This window comes from Pelmatolapia mariae, linkage group LG5 (genome assembly GCF_036321145.2).
Source record: "Pelmatolapia mariae isolate MD_Pm_ZW linkage group LG5, Pm_UMD_F_2, whole genome shotgun sequence".
NCBI lineage: Eukaryota > Metazoa > Chordata > Actinopteri > Cichliformes > Cichlidae > Pelmatolapia > Pelmatolapia mariae.
Genome location: NC_086231.1, coordinates 9,489,960 through 9,507,915, shown reverse-complemented (window position 1 = coordinate 9,507,915; position 17,956 = coordinate 9,489,960). Strand labels below are relative to the sequence as shown.

The 17,956-nt window shown below is 38.9% G+C and overlaps 3 protein-coding genes across 4 annotated transcripts; 1 reads left to right on the top strand and 2 right to left on the bottom strand.

The window, feature by feature from the left end:
• Positions 1-30: 30 nt before the first annotated feature.
• Positions 31-11,277, bottom strand: phtf1 (putative homeodomain transcription factor 1). 2 transcript variants are annotated; one of them, XM_063472869.1, is made up of 17 exons: positions 10,958-11,277; positions 10,653-10,804; positions 9,599-9,655; positions 9,431-9,500; positions 9,056-9,214; positions 7,840-8,020; positions 7,150-7,270; positions 6,593-6,781; positions 6,091-6,336; positions 5,755-5,883; positions 5,068-5,337; positions 4,632-4,763; positions 4,436-4,522; positions 4,036-4,191; positions 3,795-3,890; positions 3,244-3,369; positions 31-754 (listed from the first exon to the last, which is right to left on the bottom strand). In XM_063472869.1, exons 2-17 carry the CDS (start codon positions 10,680-10,682, stop codon positions 734-736), a joined length of 2,070 nt encoding a protein of 689 aa, XP_063328939.1. In that variant the 5' UTR covers positions 10,683-10,804; positions 10,958-11,277; the 3' UTR covers positions 31-733. The 2 variants fall into 2 exon arrangements, with proteins under 2 accessions (XP_063328939.1, XP_063328940.1); XM_063472870.1 differs by having other exon boundaries at positions 10,653-10,769.
• Positions 11,278-12,135: 858 nt separating this feature from the next.
• LOC134626963 (olfactory receptor class A-like protein 1) lies at positions 12,136-13,098 on the bottom strand. Its single transcript, XM_063472868.1, has one exon. The coding sequence runs from the start codon at positions 13,075-13,077 to the stop codon at positions 12,136-12,138; it is 942 nt and encodes a 313-aa protein (XP_063328938.1). The 5' UTR covers positions 13,078-13,098.
• A 3,516-nt stretch (positions 13,099-16,614) lies between these two features.
• On the top strand, positions 16,615-17,580 carry LOC134626962 (olfactory receptor class A-like protein 1). The gene has a single exon (XM_063472866.1). It carries the CDS (start codon positions 16,615-16,617, stop codon positions 17,578-17,580), a length of 966 nt encoding a protein of 321 aa, XP_063328936.1.
• Positions 17,581-17,956: the final 376 nt, after the last annotated feature.

Sequence of the window (17,956 nt, the reverse complement as noted above, 5' to 3'; positions counted from 1 at the left end):
AAAGACTGAAGGGTGAAAATCCTTTTATTTTTTCACCATAAAGCGAACATTTTTTGTTTTTTACAATAAGCACAACTAGCTTGTTTGCATAGTTATTTTATTCAGCATTACAGACCTCATTATAAAATGCAGATAGTGGTCAAAAGACAATGGTTTAACATAACAATCGGTAAAATCCCCAAATAAATAAAATCAACCCAGAATCACAGTGTTCCCTTAAATAATACAAAAGGTTGAAATAAAAGTTGAGTCCTATGGAAAAAAAAGAATTATACATCTGGCCATCTATTTTGATTTACTGGAACACTTACTTTTACTATATTTAAAAGAAATATCAGTGAATAAGACTAAGCAAGCTTTACACATTATCTGATCATTCACATGCTCACATATATGTACAAGAAACGTGTAAATCTGTCACAGGAGCCTGGAAAGAGCTCAGACCTCAGCTTGCTGCTATTTTTAACCATTTAGAGAACATTCAGAAGTCAGAGGTGAGGCACTGAGTTTGTGGCAACGCTGATGGAAAATGTGATGCCAGGTCAGCTGAGCAGCCAGCGTTGTGGCGTGTCAGAGACTTTCAGAGCATCTCAGGCTTGTGAAGGACTGATGAAGCTCAGTTGGAAGGCACAGATAACAGAGTTTAGTGTCAGTAGGTTTGCACACTTTTTGGTGATGAGAAGATGTCCGCAGTCTCTAGTGTCTGACTGTTAGTGGTTTGTAGTTTTCACCTTTAAGGCTTGATTTTCCACAGCTGGAAATTAAGCAGAGAAGAAACAAAATAAAAATAAAAATCACAGTCTCCAGTGGTCTTAATCATGGACTGTGGAACCAGTAGCCAGCACATGCAAAATAAAGAGTTAAGATTTGTGACATTTAAAGTTGAGCCAAACCATATAGTATTTTAAAAGCAATCAATAAATCTGAATGAAAGAGACACCAGTGTCATCCTGCCAGGACTGGAGTGATGTGTTCCCTCAAATGAGTGCTTGCATTTTGCACCAACTTATTTAGCTATGTATACAAGGAGTTGTAAAAATTTAAGTGGCAGGAAATGCGGGTGTGTGTAAGATGTTTAGTGTTGTTGTTGGTGGGCACAGGCCTGACCTCAGCAATGTTTATAATTTATAGCTAGCAAAAGTGAACTACTCTTCACATGCTGGTTAAACTTATTAAACTACCAGTTCAATACTTTGGGAAACTCCATATTTACCCCAGCCCGCCCTTGCTGCTGCCTCATTGGTGGATACATATACTCTATGTAGATGACTGGCTGTTTAAATTTTTGTAACATTTTTTTTCTACGTAATCACAAAATTAAGTGGAATGGTGGATAAGTATACTGGACTCATGCTAACACATATGTTATTTAAAGTGCTGTATGCAGTATACAATTCTTCATGACCCTGATGAAGGCCACAGACTGAAACGAGTTGGTCAAGTAATAAAGTTGTTGACTTTACTACAAGTGTTGCTAGAGCTTCGGCCTCTTTAGACTCTTATTGTGCCAGAAATCTTTTATTCTGTTTTCAAAGAAGCCCTATTTACTCTGTATGTATTTATGTATATACTCTGTATGTATCATGTTTCTGCATTAAGAATAGAGCCAGACACGTGAGGATAATAGCATTGTTTAGCTTGGAATTGCATTGCATAAAGACAATGTCACACTTTTCTGCAGTTGTAAAGAGAACACATTAACATAAGGTTTCTCAATTGCGTAATTCACATATAAACAGGAATTTACAGTAGTTTTTGCACATCATATGCTCTAGCTACATACTAATCAAGTAAGTATTAAGTGTTGTGTTCTGTTCATTCTGTACACAAATGAGTGTCGCAGCAATTTCACGAACAGACATATCCTAAAGTTTGCTGACGACACAGTAATCGTCAGTCTTCTAGTGGTGGATGAGTCAGGCCATGGACAGGTTGTAGATGATTTTGTGAATTGGTGTGATGAGTCCTTCCTTTCACTTAGTGTGTCAAAAACTAAAGACATGATTATTGATTTTAGGAAGTCCTCTTATAGCTCATCACCCACTATCATTAAAACTGCCGATATTGGGATAGTTGAGAGTTATAAATATCTAGGTGTGGTACTTGACCATAAACTGTGTTTTGAATCTCATGCTGATGCCACTACTAAAAAAGTTCAACAAAGACTGTTCTTTTTAAGGAAAATGAGATCTTTTAATGTCTCATCTGAGATGTTGTCCTTGTTTTATAGAAGTTTTATCGAATCTGTGTTGTCTTTTTGTATCGCTGCCTGGTTTGGTAACCTGATTGTGAAGAATAAGAATCGGTTGGGACTTCTGGTAAAAACTGCTAGCAAAATGTCAGGGCGCTGGCAAGATGGACTTTTGGCCATCTACAATAGAAATGTGCTTAGAAAGGCTCATTCTATTATTAATTGTTTGAACCATCCACTTCACAGTGAGTTTGAGTTGTTGCCTTCCAGCTGTCGTTTTAGAGTACCTGTGAGGAGGACTAAAAGACTCCAGGTCTCTTTTATCTCTACTGCATCTTGTCTCCTTAATGGCAAATAACTGTCCTTGAACTTTCTATCATTATTATTGTCATTATTATTTATAGTATTGTTTTGTTTATTTTTATCCTGCTGCTAAACTAATTTCCCCTTGTGGGACAATAAAGAAATTGATTGATTGATTGATTGTAAAGATTTGTTAATACTGCCGTCTTCAAGCAACCAAATAAATATATATTTCTCATGTGGTTAAGCTACTCATGGGAGTTTGTCACTGTGCAGCTTTAGTTCATGTTTTTCCTCTTATCATTCACATGCTAAATATTTTGAAATCTCAGTATGCACATTTCCAGCTTGTCTGCCAGATGGCTTCAACCAAAGCAAGGTTTCCAGGTCAACTCTGTAGGCTACTAACAGCTCCAACAGCTAGAGGGCAACATGCAGCTGTACTAGAACTAAATGTACAGCCTGTACTTTTAGTTGCTCCTCTGGTGATTTATTATAGCAAATATTTATAGTTGTAGTCATTATATTCAATTTTAAACACAGACACTATTTAAATGGTTCAAATTAGAGTAGTTGAGGCTTATATGAGCAACAACAATCAAGTTGCACTGATAAAGTTTTATTTTTTTCTTGAGAGATAAAAACAAAACAAAACATGGAGCCCAGAGTGATCAAGGATGTGCATCTTAAATCTATTTTTCCTGTTTTTTTAGGCAAATTTCAACATTTTTCATTATAACTTTACTCACTCTGATGTTGAAGCCAAGCAGGTCACTGACTACGGCAGACACAGCAGAGAGAATGACAACTTTGGTGATGTTATAGATCAGAGGGTTCACTGTGAGACCCAGCAGTCTGAAAGGAGTATCGAGCTCCTGGAAGATGTAAGGAGGAAGAAAATGTTATCTAAGATTTATGACATGGGTACCCATACCCTGAGGCTAAAAATGATCAAAGCCAGAATTTATTAAGGATGAAAAACCACTGACAAAGGGGACTCCACTTGGCCTTCATGAGAAATATAACAATTACATATTGCAATACAATCAAATTTATAGCATATCCTTCAGCACAAAGTTATTAGGGCTGTCTCAAGGAGATCAGTAGTGAGGAAGAAAGAGTGATTAAGCTGATGGATGTTAGAGAGTACCAACAGAGACATGACAGGGACTGAGGAAAGAAAAATCCCTAGCTGGACTCATACTGCAAAGTTAGAATATTATAATTGCATTCTCTACACGGACTGGATAACAACCTTCACTGGGAACTGCATTTAGTTTCAGTGAAAATTTGGACTTACCTTCATTAGTTTTGTAGCTAGCTTTAAAACATTATTCACAATACTGAGTTCTTCTTTCTTATTGGGCTTTTTCTCCATCCTGAGATACAAATTGATCTGGAAACAAAAACAGTTTTACACCGTGTTAATGTTACAGTGAAGGCCAAATAATGTATTTAAACCTACATTAAATCAATGGACTAATCAGCCAGAGAAATAGCCTGGAATCTTGTGCCTTTTCCAGCCTGGGGGGGAGCTTTACCTGCTCAGTGAGCAGTACAGAAGAGTTACTATACTTGGAGTTGGTCTCTGAACCCAGCGTGGCGAGCCTTAACAGAAAGAGGATGAGGGAAGCGCACCACACCATGAGCTCCCAGTTCATTAGAGACTCTAGGAATGTCTTGTGGCTTTGCAGAAGCTGAAAAAAGAAAGCAACACTGCTTACATTTATTGACCCCTGCTTTGTTGTGAAAATTGGATTTCTTTGCACCTAACAGAGCATATAAACTACTTTCCATCTTAGCTTCATGGCTTATCTTCAGTAGGGTAATATGATTAAATGGTTGCATGTTTTGAGGCCGTCTCCTTGCTATTTGATCTCTGTGCTAGACTCACAGTATTTGCACAAAATTATCAAATCAATGTTCTCCCATACGACTGACCTGAGCACAAATGATGAATGAAATGGAAAGTGCTAAAAGAAAAATAGTGGAGACAATGACGTCAACGGAGCGCTGCGGTCCTCGTCTCTGCAAAGCACAAACAAATCAATGACGCACGGTTAAAAAGACAAGTCTACACCGAGCAAAATGTTGAAATAAATTGAGATTGGGAGTGTTTTAGCAGGAAAATACAAACCCGGAGAAAAGATCGAAGCGACAACCACATCTTTATATTCTGAACTTTCTTCAGCCTGAAATGGGGAATCTCAGATTTCTTGGCCTTGCGTGCTGAAGTTAGGTGGCTGAAGAACTTGGCAAATAAAAGTCTCTGTTGGGCAGACATAAAAAAATACTGTGACGCACTGCAGCAGAGCTAAAACTGATCACATTTAGGATGCAGCACTGAAAACATCTTCTAGTAAAAACACAAATTAAACCATAAAAGGTGACAAGGTAGCAGAGAGACAGAATGGATCAAACAGTTAAGAGCATATTAAGCATAAACAATTATTTTGTCCAGTCAACAGTAAAAAACAAACAAACAAACAACCAAAAACCTAAAAATCAGTAAACTTTCACATTTTGAGAACCTGGGACAGTACATTTTTGTGATGTGTATTTACTGAATTCACCTGTTTGTATGTTCTCTCAGCCACGCACATCATGAAGAAGAACAGCCCTGTGAGGCAGATTCTTTGCACTGTCGTGATGAAGAAAAAGGCATAAGCTTGTGTATTTAACGGCCCCACCGCTATTTCTATCAGCTCTGACGGAGGCAGGGAGCTGAGGCCCGACATGTCCAGACGCTGAGCCAAGCGGAAGGCAAAGGGCAGCAGTGCCAGAGTGACAGTGATGAGCCCGCCAAGAACGAGATAGCCCATTCCCTGCTCTACTAACTTCACCTGGTAATAGCAAACACAAGAAGGGAGGTGTTTAAGACCAGAGACATGTGCTGGAATATTTTTATGCAATGAAAGCTACAGTCTTTCTTGGACTCTCCTGACAACATATTTTACACATTTACCTCAGACTTTGAATATTTCTTCCATTATCTGTGTTTGTCAGTTTGCCACATTTGACAGCTAGATGTTCAAAAGACTCAGAATAACAAATTCTGGCACAGTAATGAGGTAACATTTGGCTCTTAATTTTTGCCTGGCACTTTATTTTTTGCTCTATCGGTAGAATTTGAAATAATTTCAAGGTGGTATTTCGCCACTCCAGATCTGACCGTAACTGTAATTATTAGGAAATTGTTTGTTTTCAAATGTGCATTATGCTGGACTGGCTGTTAATAATATAAAGAGGAAAGTGTGTACCCGTGTGAGGATGATCCCACTGATCTCCAGTACTGACATTTCTGCTTTCTTACACTCGCCCTGCTCCCAAATGATGGCACTGACACGATCCTTGGATGGGTGACACGCCTGCAGCCAAGACAGCTGGCTCTGAAACGAAACACCACAGACAACATCCCGTTCACAATTCATGCATGATTATTGTGTAATCTAATCGGCAACAGGCCTTTGAAGTTGAAGCTTAACCACATGTCAAAACTTCCAAGACTTTTGAGACTGCTCAAAATTTTATAAAACAACATATTTAGTCACAATGTCCAGAATAATGTGTAGTATTTAAGATGTGTTTGCATTTACTCCAGTGATTGCTTGTTGTAGGCTTTCATCCTCGTCATCGCTGGTCAGAGTGTCGTTTTGTGGGAGGCTCATGCTGGCGTTGCACCTCCCACTATCGTCACTGTCACTGCTCCCTGTGGAGGGAGGGCCTTGGAGAAGCTCCTCCCACATTGTGTCATCGGTGTCGGAGGCAGGACGAGAGCCCACACTCGGTCTGAGACGCTCCACCTCACGGGGCTTCACCTTGATAAAGGCTTCACTCCCGTCCTGAGCAAATTAAACCAGAGGCAGTGTTCTGTATGCGACATTGAAGTTACTTCACATCAAATCTCTAAAACAAAACGAGACAAATTACTATTAAATAAACTGCTAATTTAGTGCCATCTCTGAAGCAAAGCCTAGAATTGTAATTTGCATCTTCCACATCAGGCTTTATTAATGTATGTGCTTCTTAAATTCCCCAGAAGCTTGCTGTACATTAAAAATCCATTAAGCAACTTTGATGGTATACAGTGAAGTTTACCTGAGGCCTCGGTGTAATTACGGGGTCAGACTTTTGGTTTCTTTTCCGAATAGACGATATTGATGCAGGAGCTGTAGTGGGGTTTCTTTCATTGTGAAATGGTATTCGTGTTACTTCCAGCGGTTGTATTCCTTCCTCTTCCTCACTGGAGAGCTCATCAGAATCCCTAAATCCTGAGTTTCCTTTGTTCTGTAAAACATCATCACAAATATATATATACATTTATTTATTTATTTTAAAGCATGCACATGAATTTTACAAACACTGACTACTAATATGCATGTATTATTTATATGAATAAATTCTTACAACAGCACAAGGCCAGAGGAGGTAGACTTACACCTAAAAGCATTAACAGGATGGTAAATCTATATCAAGCAAGCAGACCATATTTACAGTTCAGTCATTTAGACACAGCAATTAAAAATACTTTTTAAGGGAAATTTCAGACCAGTTTGGCACTTATACATCCATCCATCCATCCATCCATAACCTATCCACCACATCTGACTGACATTTTTTGACTCTAAAGATTGAGTAGAGATGAGAAACTGTACCATTCTCTCCTCTTTTCTGTATAAATGCTGGTTTTCTTCAAACTGCCAGCAGCCCAGCAGCTCCGCCTCCCCACTGTTGTTCTTTTCTTCAGATTTCTTCAACCCTCTGTTCTTTCTTGGCCTAAAGGAGCGAAAGTCAAAAGACAAGTCAAAGGTAAATGATGGTAATTACCGTCTTTTGACATTTTTATTATTTATATTAGTATATTAAATAATGACATTATAATTAGCTTATATTTAACATGCACAACAAAAGGGATTTTCATGTGAGATCTGTTTTCATGTACAGCATAACCTGGGATGTGAGAGCCACATCACATATTGTACATGAAATACGAAGAAAAGCGGATATTCAGTTAATACAGTAACTCTCTCAAAAGCAAATTAAAGAAAATGTAGCAAATGATCAGTGTCATGAGAAGTCATACTGAATATTACAGTTTTTTATATGGAGATGTTGTTCATAATAGTTATGTAACATTAAATAAGTTAACAATGATAAGGTAAATCTCACGTGACAACCTCTGAGGGACTTGACTTCATGGTACAGGTGCATGTTTAGGAGTAGTGTTTGGGGTCTATCTGCATGTTTAACATGGAACTTTATGCATGAGCCACAAGGAGTGTGAGCGTGTTTGTGTGTTAGTCTAACTACTAAATGCGTGCAGTGCCTAACAATGAGGAAACTACCTCCTTCTGCGCGTGGGGCTGGTGGTGTTGCTGGCAGCTGGACTGCCTGAGGGCCACCGGCTGGACTCAGTCGACACAATCTGGCAGTGCACGGTACCCAGCAGCAGCATCAGACACATGGGTCCAAACACCTCGCTGGCAGTCGCCCTAGGGACCTCGAAGTACAGCAGCACCGCTGCCACTGAGGGGAGCAAAACATTTTGCAACAGCAAACAAAACAGTCTCTTAGGGGAGACATTATAACAGAATTCATGCTTACTAATGAGGTCTCTTCTGTGCTCCTCAGGTGTGATGGGTAACAAGTTTAGTGTTGCATATAAATGAATGTAAGCTGTGTTGAATAGCTGGCGAATTGAGCCTGCAGCAATAGATCTAACTTCATGAACCAAAAACAGAGCATATCGAGACCTGTGTACTTTCTTCAATTAAATATACGCAATCAAACAACCGAAACAAAACCAACAAAAATCAACCTTATTTGGAAAGGAGTGTGCATGTGTCTGGGTGCTAGCAGGCAACAATTTGAAGACACGGTCACAGGAAAGTACTCCTGCTGTTTCCACCAATTGCGTTCAGGCAGTTAAGGTGGACTGGAATTAATCAGTGAGTGGTTGTGAGAGAGGGCATGTTGCTTTTTTGGCGGTGGTTAGTGCATTTCTGCCGCCCAGATTTTGAACTGTTGGCCAAGGGGGCAACAATCCAAACGACACATCTGAAGAGTTTTTATGTGTCATGTGGCAGCTGCTCTGTGACGGTAAGGCTCCACACCATTTAAACCAGAACTTTCTTAAGGTTCTTGTGTTATCAGTATTAGAAGCAGAATCGAAATACTTGAATCCCACAGTTGGTCACGGTTGTTCCAAGACAGTAAGATCAGTAACTAACTAAACTAAATCAAATAATATATTAAAAAGTTATAAAATATAACAAATAGTCTATTCTTGCATAGATCTGCAACTAACACATATTTCAGTAATTGACATAAAGCAATTTGCTCTTTCAGCACATGAATGCTGACTTATGCTGTTAAAGAAGAGTTTTCTATTCTTCACTGAAACTCTTATCTAAGCAGATACAAAGTTATTTATCCTGTAAATTAAAAACTGTTCTGATACATGGAACCTGGTCTAGGTTGAATGTCTACACTGACATTTGAATTGAGGTCAGTCTTGTTTTAAGGCTATAGTTGCAAGATGAGAAGTGGTGGTGAGCTAACCTTGCATAATGTAGAGCATGAGGATACATGAGGAGATGGACATGGAGGTCACCTGGATCCACCACTGGAAGAAGAATGGGAACAGCAGCACTCTGACCAGACCCTTTCGAGTCAGAGCTGTCCATGGACTCTCTGGTTTGGCTTTGCTAAATGTAGATCCTGATGGGATGAAAGGGGTGGTCTGTTAAAACTACATTTATTTTAAGTGATGGAGCAAGGTTGAAGTAAAGAAGAGATTAAACAGAGGTAAATAAAGCACTGCGCATACAAATATACAATGCATAGTTTATCTGCTTTATGCATGAATTTACAAGAAACCTGGAGAAATGTCTCAAACACATTTCAAAACGATTAATACTCCTTATTCACACTCACCTCTTACTAAATCAACATCAATAAGGTCTGGCTTGATGTGCCCCGTCTTCTTTGGTTTGCTGTCCAAACCCTATATAAATAGTAAGGGCTTCTTACTCAACTTAGAGCTCAAATGCACTAAAAATACACAAACATTTATTCCATTAAAGAGAAAAGTGAGTATCTTACATTTAGATCGGCTTTCTCAAGAGATTTCTCCCAGACTTGTTGATCATATGCCCCGATCTATAACAAAATAAAATTCTTCTAATTATCTTCCTTCAGAGAAAACACAAGAGGTGATAATCACAACTAAATGATCAAAGAAAACCATGTCCAGTTAAATCTATGGAAAGCTTGTGTGATATAACCACACTTTTGCTCTATTATAAAAGAAAGTCTTAAGCTAGAGTTGTTTTTATTTAAATCTATTTCTGTAAGGAGTAAGGGAACAAAGAGGTAAAGGAAATGATTTAATAAATTGTGAGATATAGGGATGTAAATCAGAGCATATGGATTCAAGATTGAATGACTATGAATTAAATTATTACATTTGTAATAACAGCCACTTCAAAATAAATCAGATTAATAGTAACAGTAATTTGGTAGATGTCTATGGTTTAGCAGAGTTTTTAATGTACAAAGTAGTAAACAAGTAAGTAAACAACCACAAACAAGGCTCATTACATATCTTATATATGTATATATGTATATATATATATATATATATATATATATATATATATATATATATATATATATATATATATATATACACACACACACATATACATATATATATATATATATATATACATACACATACATATATATATATATGTTATATTACTAGAATTTACTAGTAAAGTATATAGTATAGGTTTGTAACAAGTTATGAGTTTCTAAGACTGTCAAAGGAATGTGTCTTTTCTTTTTTACCTATGAAAATTAGGCTGACCCTGGCTCAGTTAAATATTTTCCAATGAAAAGAATCCCTGATAAATTAGATTTGTTGTTGTTGTTTTAAGATTAGCAGCATTTTGCATTTGAAAGATAAAACTTTAATACAACAATTACACATATGCCTCTCTCTCACACTGTCACACATTACCCCCTAAAATGCCACACATATTATTAGATAAACACATTTTTATGATAGCACTACAACATCCACAGTAAATAGTGAGAATAAAACTTCTTATTTCCTAAATGACACTAACTGTACTGGATGTGTTGCACTTACCTTTTCTTGGTACCAGGCTATTGTTGCCATTGTTATTAGACAGGGGGACCGGTCAACTCGGATCAGGTCATTTCACGGTAAAGAGAAGAGGAGTGGGCAGAAATCCAGATGTGTTCCCTAATCAGATATGGTGCACGGACACAATGCTGAAGCTTGGAAAAAGCAGAACTTAAACGAGAGGCCCGCAAGGGAAAGCAGAGATAAAATGAACGCGTTTTGGTGTGAAACAAGCACCTGTGAATACACAGGTGCGCTAAGGGTTAGCTAAAAGTAGCCAAAGTAATTATCTGAAATTATTTTTTTACCTGAAATTAAACAGCACGGTAGCTTTGGCACAAACTGTTAGAAACCCCTTTTGATCATTACAAACTGCTCGTTAACACTTTCTTGTCATCAGTTTCGGGTCGCTGCACGCTGCAGTGTCTTTTTGTGCAACTGAGCTAACTACTAGCGCCGATTACAGCTTACTTTACCTCTTCCGGTAAGTTTCGACGCGGATAATTTCTGAAAATACTACATTTTAACAGCTCTTCTGCTTTCACACATATGTCTACTTGTTTATTTAAGCTGTTTTACACTTTTTAGCCCATTCTTCCGCTTCCCTTTTCCTGGGTTTGTTGTTTTTCTTAAGTTGGATCACAGTATTCCCTGAGGTTTGTCTCCCAGGTGAACATTTCAGGTTATTCAAAAGAGAAACACCTTTCAAAGACGTATGCAATTGTCAACATTAAGTAATACGCATGAATTAAAATTATAGACAAAAGCTATGCTACATATATGTCGGTATAGGTACTTCAGCGATGAAACGCATACATCTTCAGAGGGCAAGTGCTACCTGAAAGGCTAATCCGTGGAAACAGAATACCCATATATCCATAACATTTCGGCCACTGACAGCGCAGCTGATGTAGGAACGGTAGTATCAATTACGCTCACGTTTAAGCTTGTCCCTTATATAATACCATAGCCGTACTTTAACGCTTAAAAGGTCCCTCTGAATTATTTTACATATTAATTTAACTTCTTAATCTTCTAAGCTCTACAAAAAACTTTTTAAAAATAAATTTCCAAGACATGTTTTAAATCCCAGTATTCCTGGTTTTAGGGAGTAGACTCCCTGAAAATTCCTGAAAGAATTTTTCTGTGTAAAAATGCTCCTAGCTCAACTTTTAATTTATTTTGTATCAATCCAATGATGAGGATAAGGAGGCGAGGAGGAAGAGGGGATTTCTGGCATATATGACTTAAGAGAATGTTCTCTCTCAATTAGCACAAACTATATTACAGGTACATATGATTGTAATTTACATTTAATTAGAATTCAGATGAAAATATTAAGAATACATACAGCTGTACAACACTACTCTCTAGTTCTACTGTTTAAATAATAGCTAAATAAGAGTATCCTGAAAATGATATGGTCTGATAGAACAACTCTGCTGTCTAGCAGGTGAGTCAGCAGGCTGTTAAGATAGAGACAGAGTCATTTGTCATTCGAATCTTGAGTGTCCGCTGATGGCTGCTCATGCTCAGCTGTGCACACGATCTTTGCTTTGACCTTTTTGTTTGAGGAAATGATAAAGTAGGGGCTGAGAGAGGCATAGCATGAAGAGAAAAACACCCTCATATCAGCCACCACCGGTGACACTTTTGCCACCGTCAGCATGTAGATCCAGATCACATTATCAATCCCAAAGAAGACCACATAGAGAACTACCAGGGTTAGCACTGTTTTGGCTGCTCTGGTCTCTGCCCCTCCACCCTGAGAGCGACGAATCCCTTTCACTTGGTGGCTGTGCCGGTGGAGCAGCAGCAGGATATAACAGCTGGAGCCCACCATCAGGGCAACAAATGCAAAATCCCTCCCAGAGACAGCCACCCCGTTAATCACATAGGACAAGTTGTCTCTGAAGTCCACATGGCAGAAGCCCAGGTTTAGGGTAAAGGCAGGGACAGTGCCATTTCGTGGAGCCATGGAGAATAATGGAGCTGCTATGCATATGGCCATATTGAAGAGCCACAGCCCTGCAAAGGTGGGAATAACCAGGGACGGAAGTGAAGGCTTCAGCCTGGACAAGTAAGGCCCAGTAGGGGTGATGGTCACTGCCTGAAACACACTTAGCATGCAGGTGATGCAGACTGACAAAGCCCGGCCAATGCGGTAAGCATAGATCACCACCTTACAGCCCGGATCATTCAATAGGTCCTTCAGCCCAAACACCGTCATTGTCTGGGGGACACAGCGGGTCAGCAGCAGCAACAGGTTGGCAAAGGCCAGGTGGCACAGGATCATGTCCACAGGAAGGAGCTTCGGTCCAGTGCAAATGATATGGGTGTACGCCAAAAGTACCACAGTGTTTCCTAAAATGCCCATACCTGTTTGCAAGAGGAAGGAGACCCCTTTGATGGTCACACACAGATCCATGCCACCAAGACCTGCAGCTGTCGTGATTACCAAAGCAGAAAACCAAAACTGTGATAAATACTATGCACATAACCTTAATCTTTCAAGATGGCTACACGAGTTTTGATAAAACCAGATAACACCAATAGAATTGTGTCACCTGTAGTGAAAATGATGCTCACCTGAAGTTGCAGAGAAAAAGTAAAGTATTTAGTGCTTTAAATGTTGAAGGGGCTTTGTAAGTGCAATATATAATCCTAGATGCCCCTAAGGACGATTGGCCAAGATATTAGTGCAACAAACGAAATATGACTCATGGTCTCAGAGGACAAGACCCACAAAGGAGACAGCGTCCCCATGGATGTTGATACACCTTTTTGGCTTGCTATATTGACCACTACATGGCTTATAACAGATCCATGATTAACATGTTCTCAATGTAATGGGGTAAATATATTCTTTTTAAAAATACTGCCCAAAAACATAATAATAGTAGTGATGGCAGAATTTTGTATGGGGTTTATTTTCTAGCTCAATCTGAGTTTTAACTTACGATCATATTAATCAGAGTTAGAATACTTTATTAATCCCTTAGGAAATTATAAGGTTACCTTGAAATAATGTTAAGAATGCTGGAGAGTCATTTCAACGAGCACAACTTTGGAACATGTGGAAATTTGCTTTCTTTCAAAGATTCAAGAGAAGGTCAAGAGATTTTAGTTGTTGGTTGCAGTCTGGGAAAATCATTTCCTTATGTAAATTCTTAAGTGTTATTTTCCTGCACTTTGAAATATCATAAAGCTATTTCCCTGCAGAGTTTTAAAAAATACGGTTGATTGACCATGTGGAGACAGCCGTGAGTGGTTACTGTTTACGCAAAAGCAGCCTGATGATGCTTTGAATGAGCCATCAAGAGGCCTTTACACGCACAGCTGGTGCTTCAGCATGCGCTCCTTTTCTCCATCATGTCCTGGGAGCATGTTAAAGACACAGAGAAGCAAAACAATTAGCCATATAACAATGCATGTCTGCACTAATTGGGGGCACAGGGACAACTAGACATTATTCATTTATGTTTTAATACTTAGCACCGACAACGGAAGTTTGTTATAAGTATTCCCGTTTTCTAACCAGCTAACCTGTAAATGGCAAATGTGTCTTTATAAGGACTCTAACCTGGTCAGCTGCACAAGTTTATTTTTGTGCTAAAACGGTGTTGTTTGAGAAGCCTGCTTTTCCCTGGGGGTGGAGGTGGGATCGAGGGGGGGAGCCTTGGAATAGATAATCACTGGATGTGTTATTTGCTTCCCTGTGTGTTTTTGTAACATGTTTAAATGTTCTGAGAGCTAATTAAAATGGCAAGTTCAAGCATGTCCTTCTCAGGGGATTGCAACAGTATGCTTCATTGTGAGTTAAATATTTCTTTTTTTCTCTTGACAGGAGATATGTTCTCGCTGATGTAATCTGTTTTTAGCATTGCTCCTATTCTCCTATTATAATTTTGTTGTTTGTCAGAACAACAGGTGAATATGAGTGTGTGTGTGTGTCAAAAAACTATTCTTGTTATATATTATATTCCCTTGAAGCTGCAGACAGCAGAGATTTATTATTGTCCACGCTGTACATACATATTCTATATGTGTAAAAAATGCTTTCAGCTCAAGTGCACAGTTGTGTAGTGGCTTCTAGAAAAGCCCACACAATTGGAACAATCTGGACGGCATGCAAATATCATGCATACCCTGTAATGATAAAATTTATGTTACTAGGACACAAACAGACCCTTGCAGTGCCTTGCGTATCGTAATGTGAAATTGATAAAACCCATTGCGGTTAATGTTAATGCATTTTTAAAAAATCAGGTCCATTCTTAGATGTTCAGCTCAGTTTAGTTAAGAGAAATATCACTTTACACTCTTTTGTTCCTTTGTGTGTGCTGATGAGGGCAAAATCTCTGAACTGGCAGAGGGGTTATTCATTGTATTTCTCACTGCACCTTTTAATCCTTCCAATAGAAAGAAAAATGCACTTTCAGAAGATTTTGACTTAACAGCCTCACAAGGAGATGGGGACAGCTGACCTCCCAGCATTTTACATTTCATTTGTCTTCATCATCTAAAACTCATTCACTCTAAACTCTTCGGGAACTCACATTTGATTTTTTTTTCTATACATAAACACAGCTGATTTTCGTGTAATGTTCAATCAAAAACATAACATGACTGGCTTTTAATTTCATTCCTATTTTCATAAAAGCTGGACTAACACAGAGAGGCACAGAACATCCGCACTAAATGATATATATCCAGACTCATTAAAAAGGTGGATATATAGAGGGAAACATACTAGACTAGATGAAAATCCTGGAAAACAAGAAATATGAAAAAATTAAACTGTAATAAACAAATGTAAATATTTTGTACATTTGCATGTTCAGTTTTACCCAGTTGGTTTTCAATGACAGAGAAAAAGTATTTCAATTAACAAAACAGAACAAGAATTTTCAAGGAGAAATTGTATCAAACCAACATTAGTGCCAACACATACATTATATTCATAGTGTTCAGAATAAATATTTAATCAGGGTTTCCTGAATGTGGCCACACTATTTCAAAAGAGTACTCTATAATTTTCAAAAGAGGACGTGTCTTGTGTGTTCTTACAGGAATTAAGCTTAATGTTCCCTAGCAGTTCCCCGTTGTTAAATCATATTGGCCTTACAGCATCCTCACAGTTTAGGTTAAATTCTATTAAGAATTTTTATTGCTGTGGATGAATTACACAATCATAAATTGGATCACACTCCAAATGAAAATTGCAGGTGATCTATCGTGCAGAGTGAGTTGAATGTCCTTTGACTTTTTCCTTTGTTTCCACTTCCTCCACTGGAGGACACTGTGGTGTTGGTAGCCATCTAACCAACACAGCGAGGGTTTCTGATTTGCAGTGGCTTTAAAAAAAGATTGAAGATATGAAAAATGCAAAAGTAATGTTGAGGGTTTTACACAGGGATCTGCATATAGGTTCAGTAATTAGAAAATTGATTTAATTCTCTCCACTCAGTGAAACAGTGACATTGAGGAATGATTGTAATCTTTTTTTTTTGACAATAAACATGGGACTGATAGATATTGTGCTTTCATTAATGTCATATCTCTCATCCACTGGTAAGCTCTTTGTACGAGGACACACACAGCTTCCACTGTGTTATCCTGTCTGAAACCCAATACAGGTACAGAAGCAGTCATCTGAATTGATCTCAAGTAATTGGAGGCTGAGGGAAGAGAAGTCAATGGACCATGCAAAACAGATCTTACCTGTCTGCCAGTATAAGAACACAAACACCCTGACTACATCAGGAGAGAAGGATCACAGCGTGACAGGCACAAGGTCCACTTTAGACCTCTTTAGCTTCGACGGTTCTCAGGTAGGAGTTTAACCTTCGAAACGATTTTTTCCTGAAACCATTTAAATGCTAGGCACCATTTGACATTTAGAAGTGCATGACAAATAACATATTGATAATGTGATTTTATTGATTTTCAACTTCCTGTAGGAATGGCATCAGAGGTGTTTGTCCGTGGGATGCTCTATCTCTCCCTGACCGTTGTGGGAATTCCAGGTAATGCCACTGTAATTGTGGCATTCCTCCTCTTGCTGTACCAGGAGAAGCGACTTTTAGCAGCTGATTCTATTCTCCTGCACCTGGCGTGTGTCAACCTGCTGGTGGTGGTTGTACGTGCTTTGACGGAGACCCTGGCCTCCTTCCGTCTGGCCGACATCTTTGGAGACACAGGCTGTAAATCAGTGATCTTTATCTATAGAACAACACGTGCCCTCTCAATCTGGCTCACTTTCCTGCTGAGTACCTATCAGTGCTTGAGCATTGCCCCTCCAGGATCAAGCTGGGCTTCTGTTCGTGCCTTGTTAGGTCACTATTTGGCCTTTGTGTTCCTCTTCCTTTGGGTTCTCAATGCCTGCATGACAACAGCAGCCATACTGTTTTCTTTCAGTACCAAGAATGAAACTAGCGCGATAGACAATGGCATTAATGTACAATTCTGCTATTTGAACTTTCCTTCAAAGTTGTCCAGAGATGCCAACGGGGCAGTCCAGGTTGGCAGAGATGTTGTGCCCATGGCCCTCATGACACTCGCAAGTCTGATTATCCTGGTATTCCTTTACAAGCACAGCCAGCAGGTGAAGGGACTCCGCAGTAGTGGTGGCGGTGGTGCTGGAAATGGTGGAGCTGAACAACGAGCTGCCAAAGCTGTGGTGGCACTTGTGACCTTGTATGTTGTCTTCTATGGGGCAGATAATGGGCTTTGGGTGTACACCCTCACTGTGAAGAAAACCATGAGTTCCTCACTGATCTCTGACCTGCGTATATTCTTTGGCTCGCTATATGCAGCACTAAGCCCTCTGGTTATAATTGCATCAAACAGGAAGGTGAACAGCAGGCTGGGGTGTGTAGCACATGAGAAGTCTGCTGTGGAGAAAACCAAAAATCTTTCTAGCATGTGAGGCCTGCTGGGATCAGTTGATCACTGGGCTGCAGGGGAAGCTGAGATTAACCTCAGACAGAATTTTTGAAACTCTGGGTCATGCATGGGTTATTCTGTCTTTGAAATATACTGAGTACACTATTTTCCACAATTTCCCCATTTTGCTTAAAATTTGGGAATTTTTTCCTGTGTAATGGCTTTGGTAGTTATTAATTCACAACATGATGCCTTTTTCTTTGTTAAAGAGACCTTTCAGATATGTTTTAATTCAAATACCTAATAGTTCCTTATTTATTATGTCACTATCAATCAGAACAACCCTGTTACGGAGCACAAGTCTGTACAGATCTCTGCTGATCTGGCACTATGTTCTTTTGTTAGTTTATATTCCCTCT

Bases quoted from the DNA above. Each gene is read 5' to 3' on its own strand.
- phtf1 (XM_063472869.1), bottom strand. From the start codon at position 10,682: ATGGCAACAATAGCCTGGTACCAAGAAAAG. The intron at 4,192-4,435 runs GTCAGTCGTATG...TTCTTTTTTCAG, and splicing joins CATTCATCATTTGTGCTCAG to CTTCTGCAAAGCCACAAGAC. The intron at 3,891-4,035 runs GTAAAGCTCCCC...TTTTGTTTCCAG, and splicing joins CTGTACTGCTCACTGAGCAG to ATCAATTTGTATCTCAGGAT.
- LOC134626963 (XM_063472868.1), bottom strand. From the start codon at position 13,077: ATGGATCTGTGTGTGACCATCAAAGGGGTCTCCTTCCTCTTGCAAACA.
- LOC134626962 (XM_063472866.1), top strand. From the start codon at position 16,615: ATGGCATCAGAGGTGTTTGTCCGTGGGATGCTCTATCTCTCCCTGACC.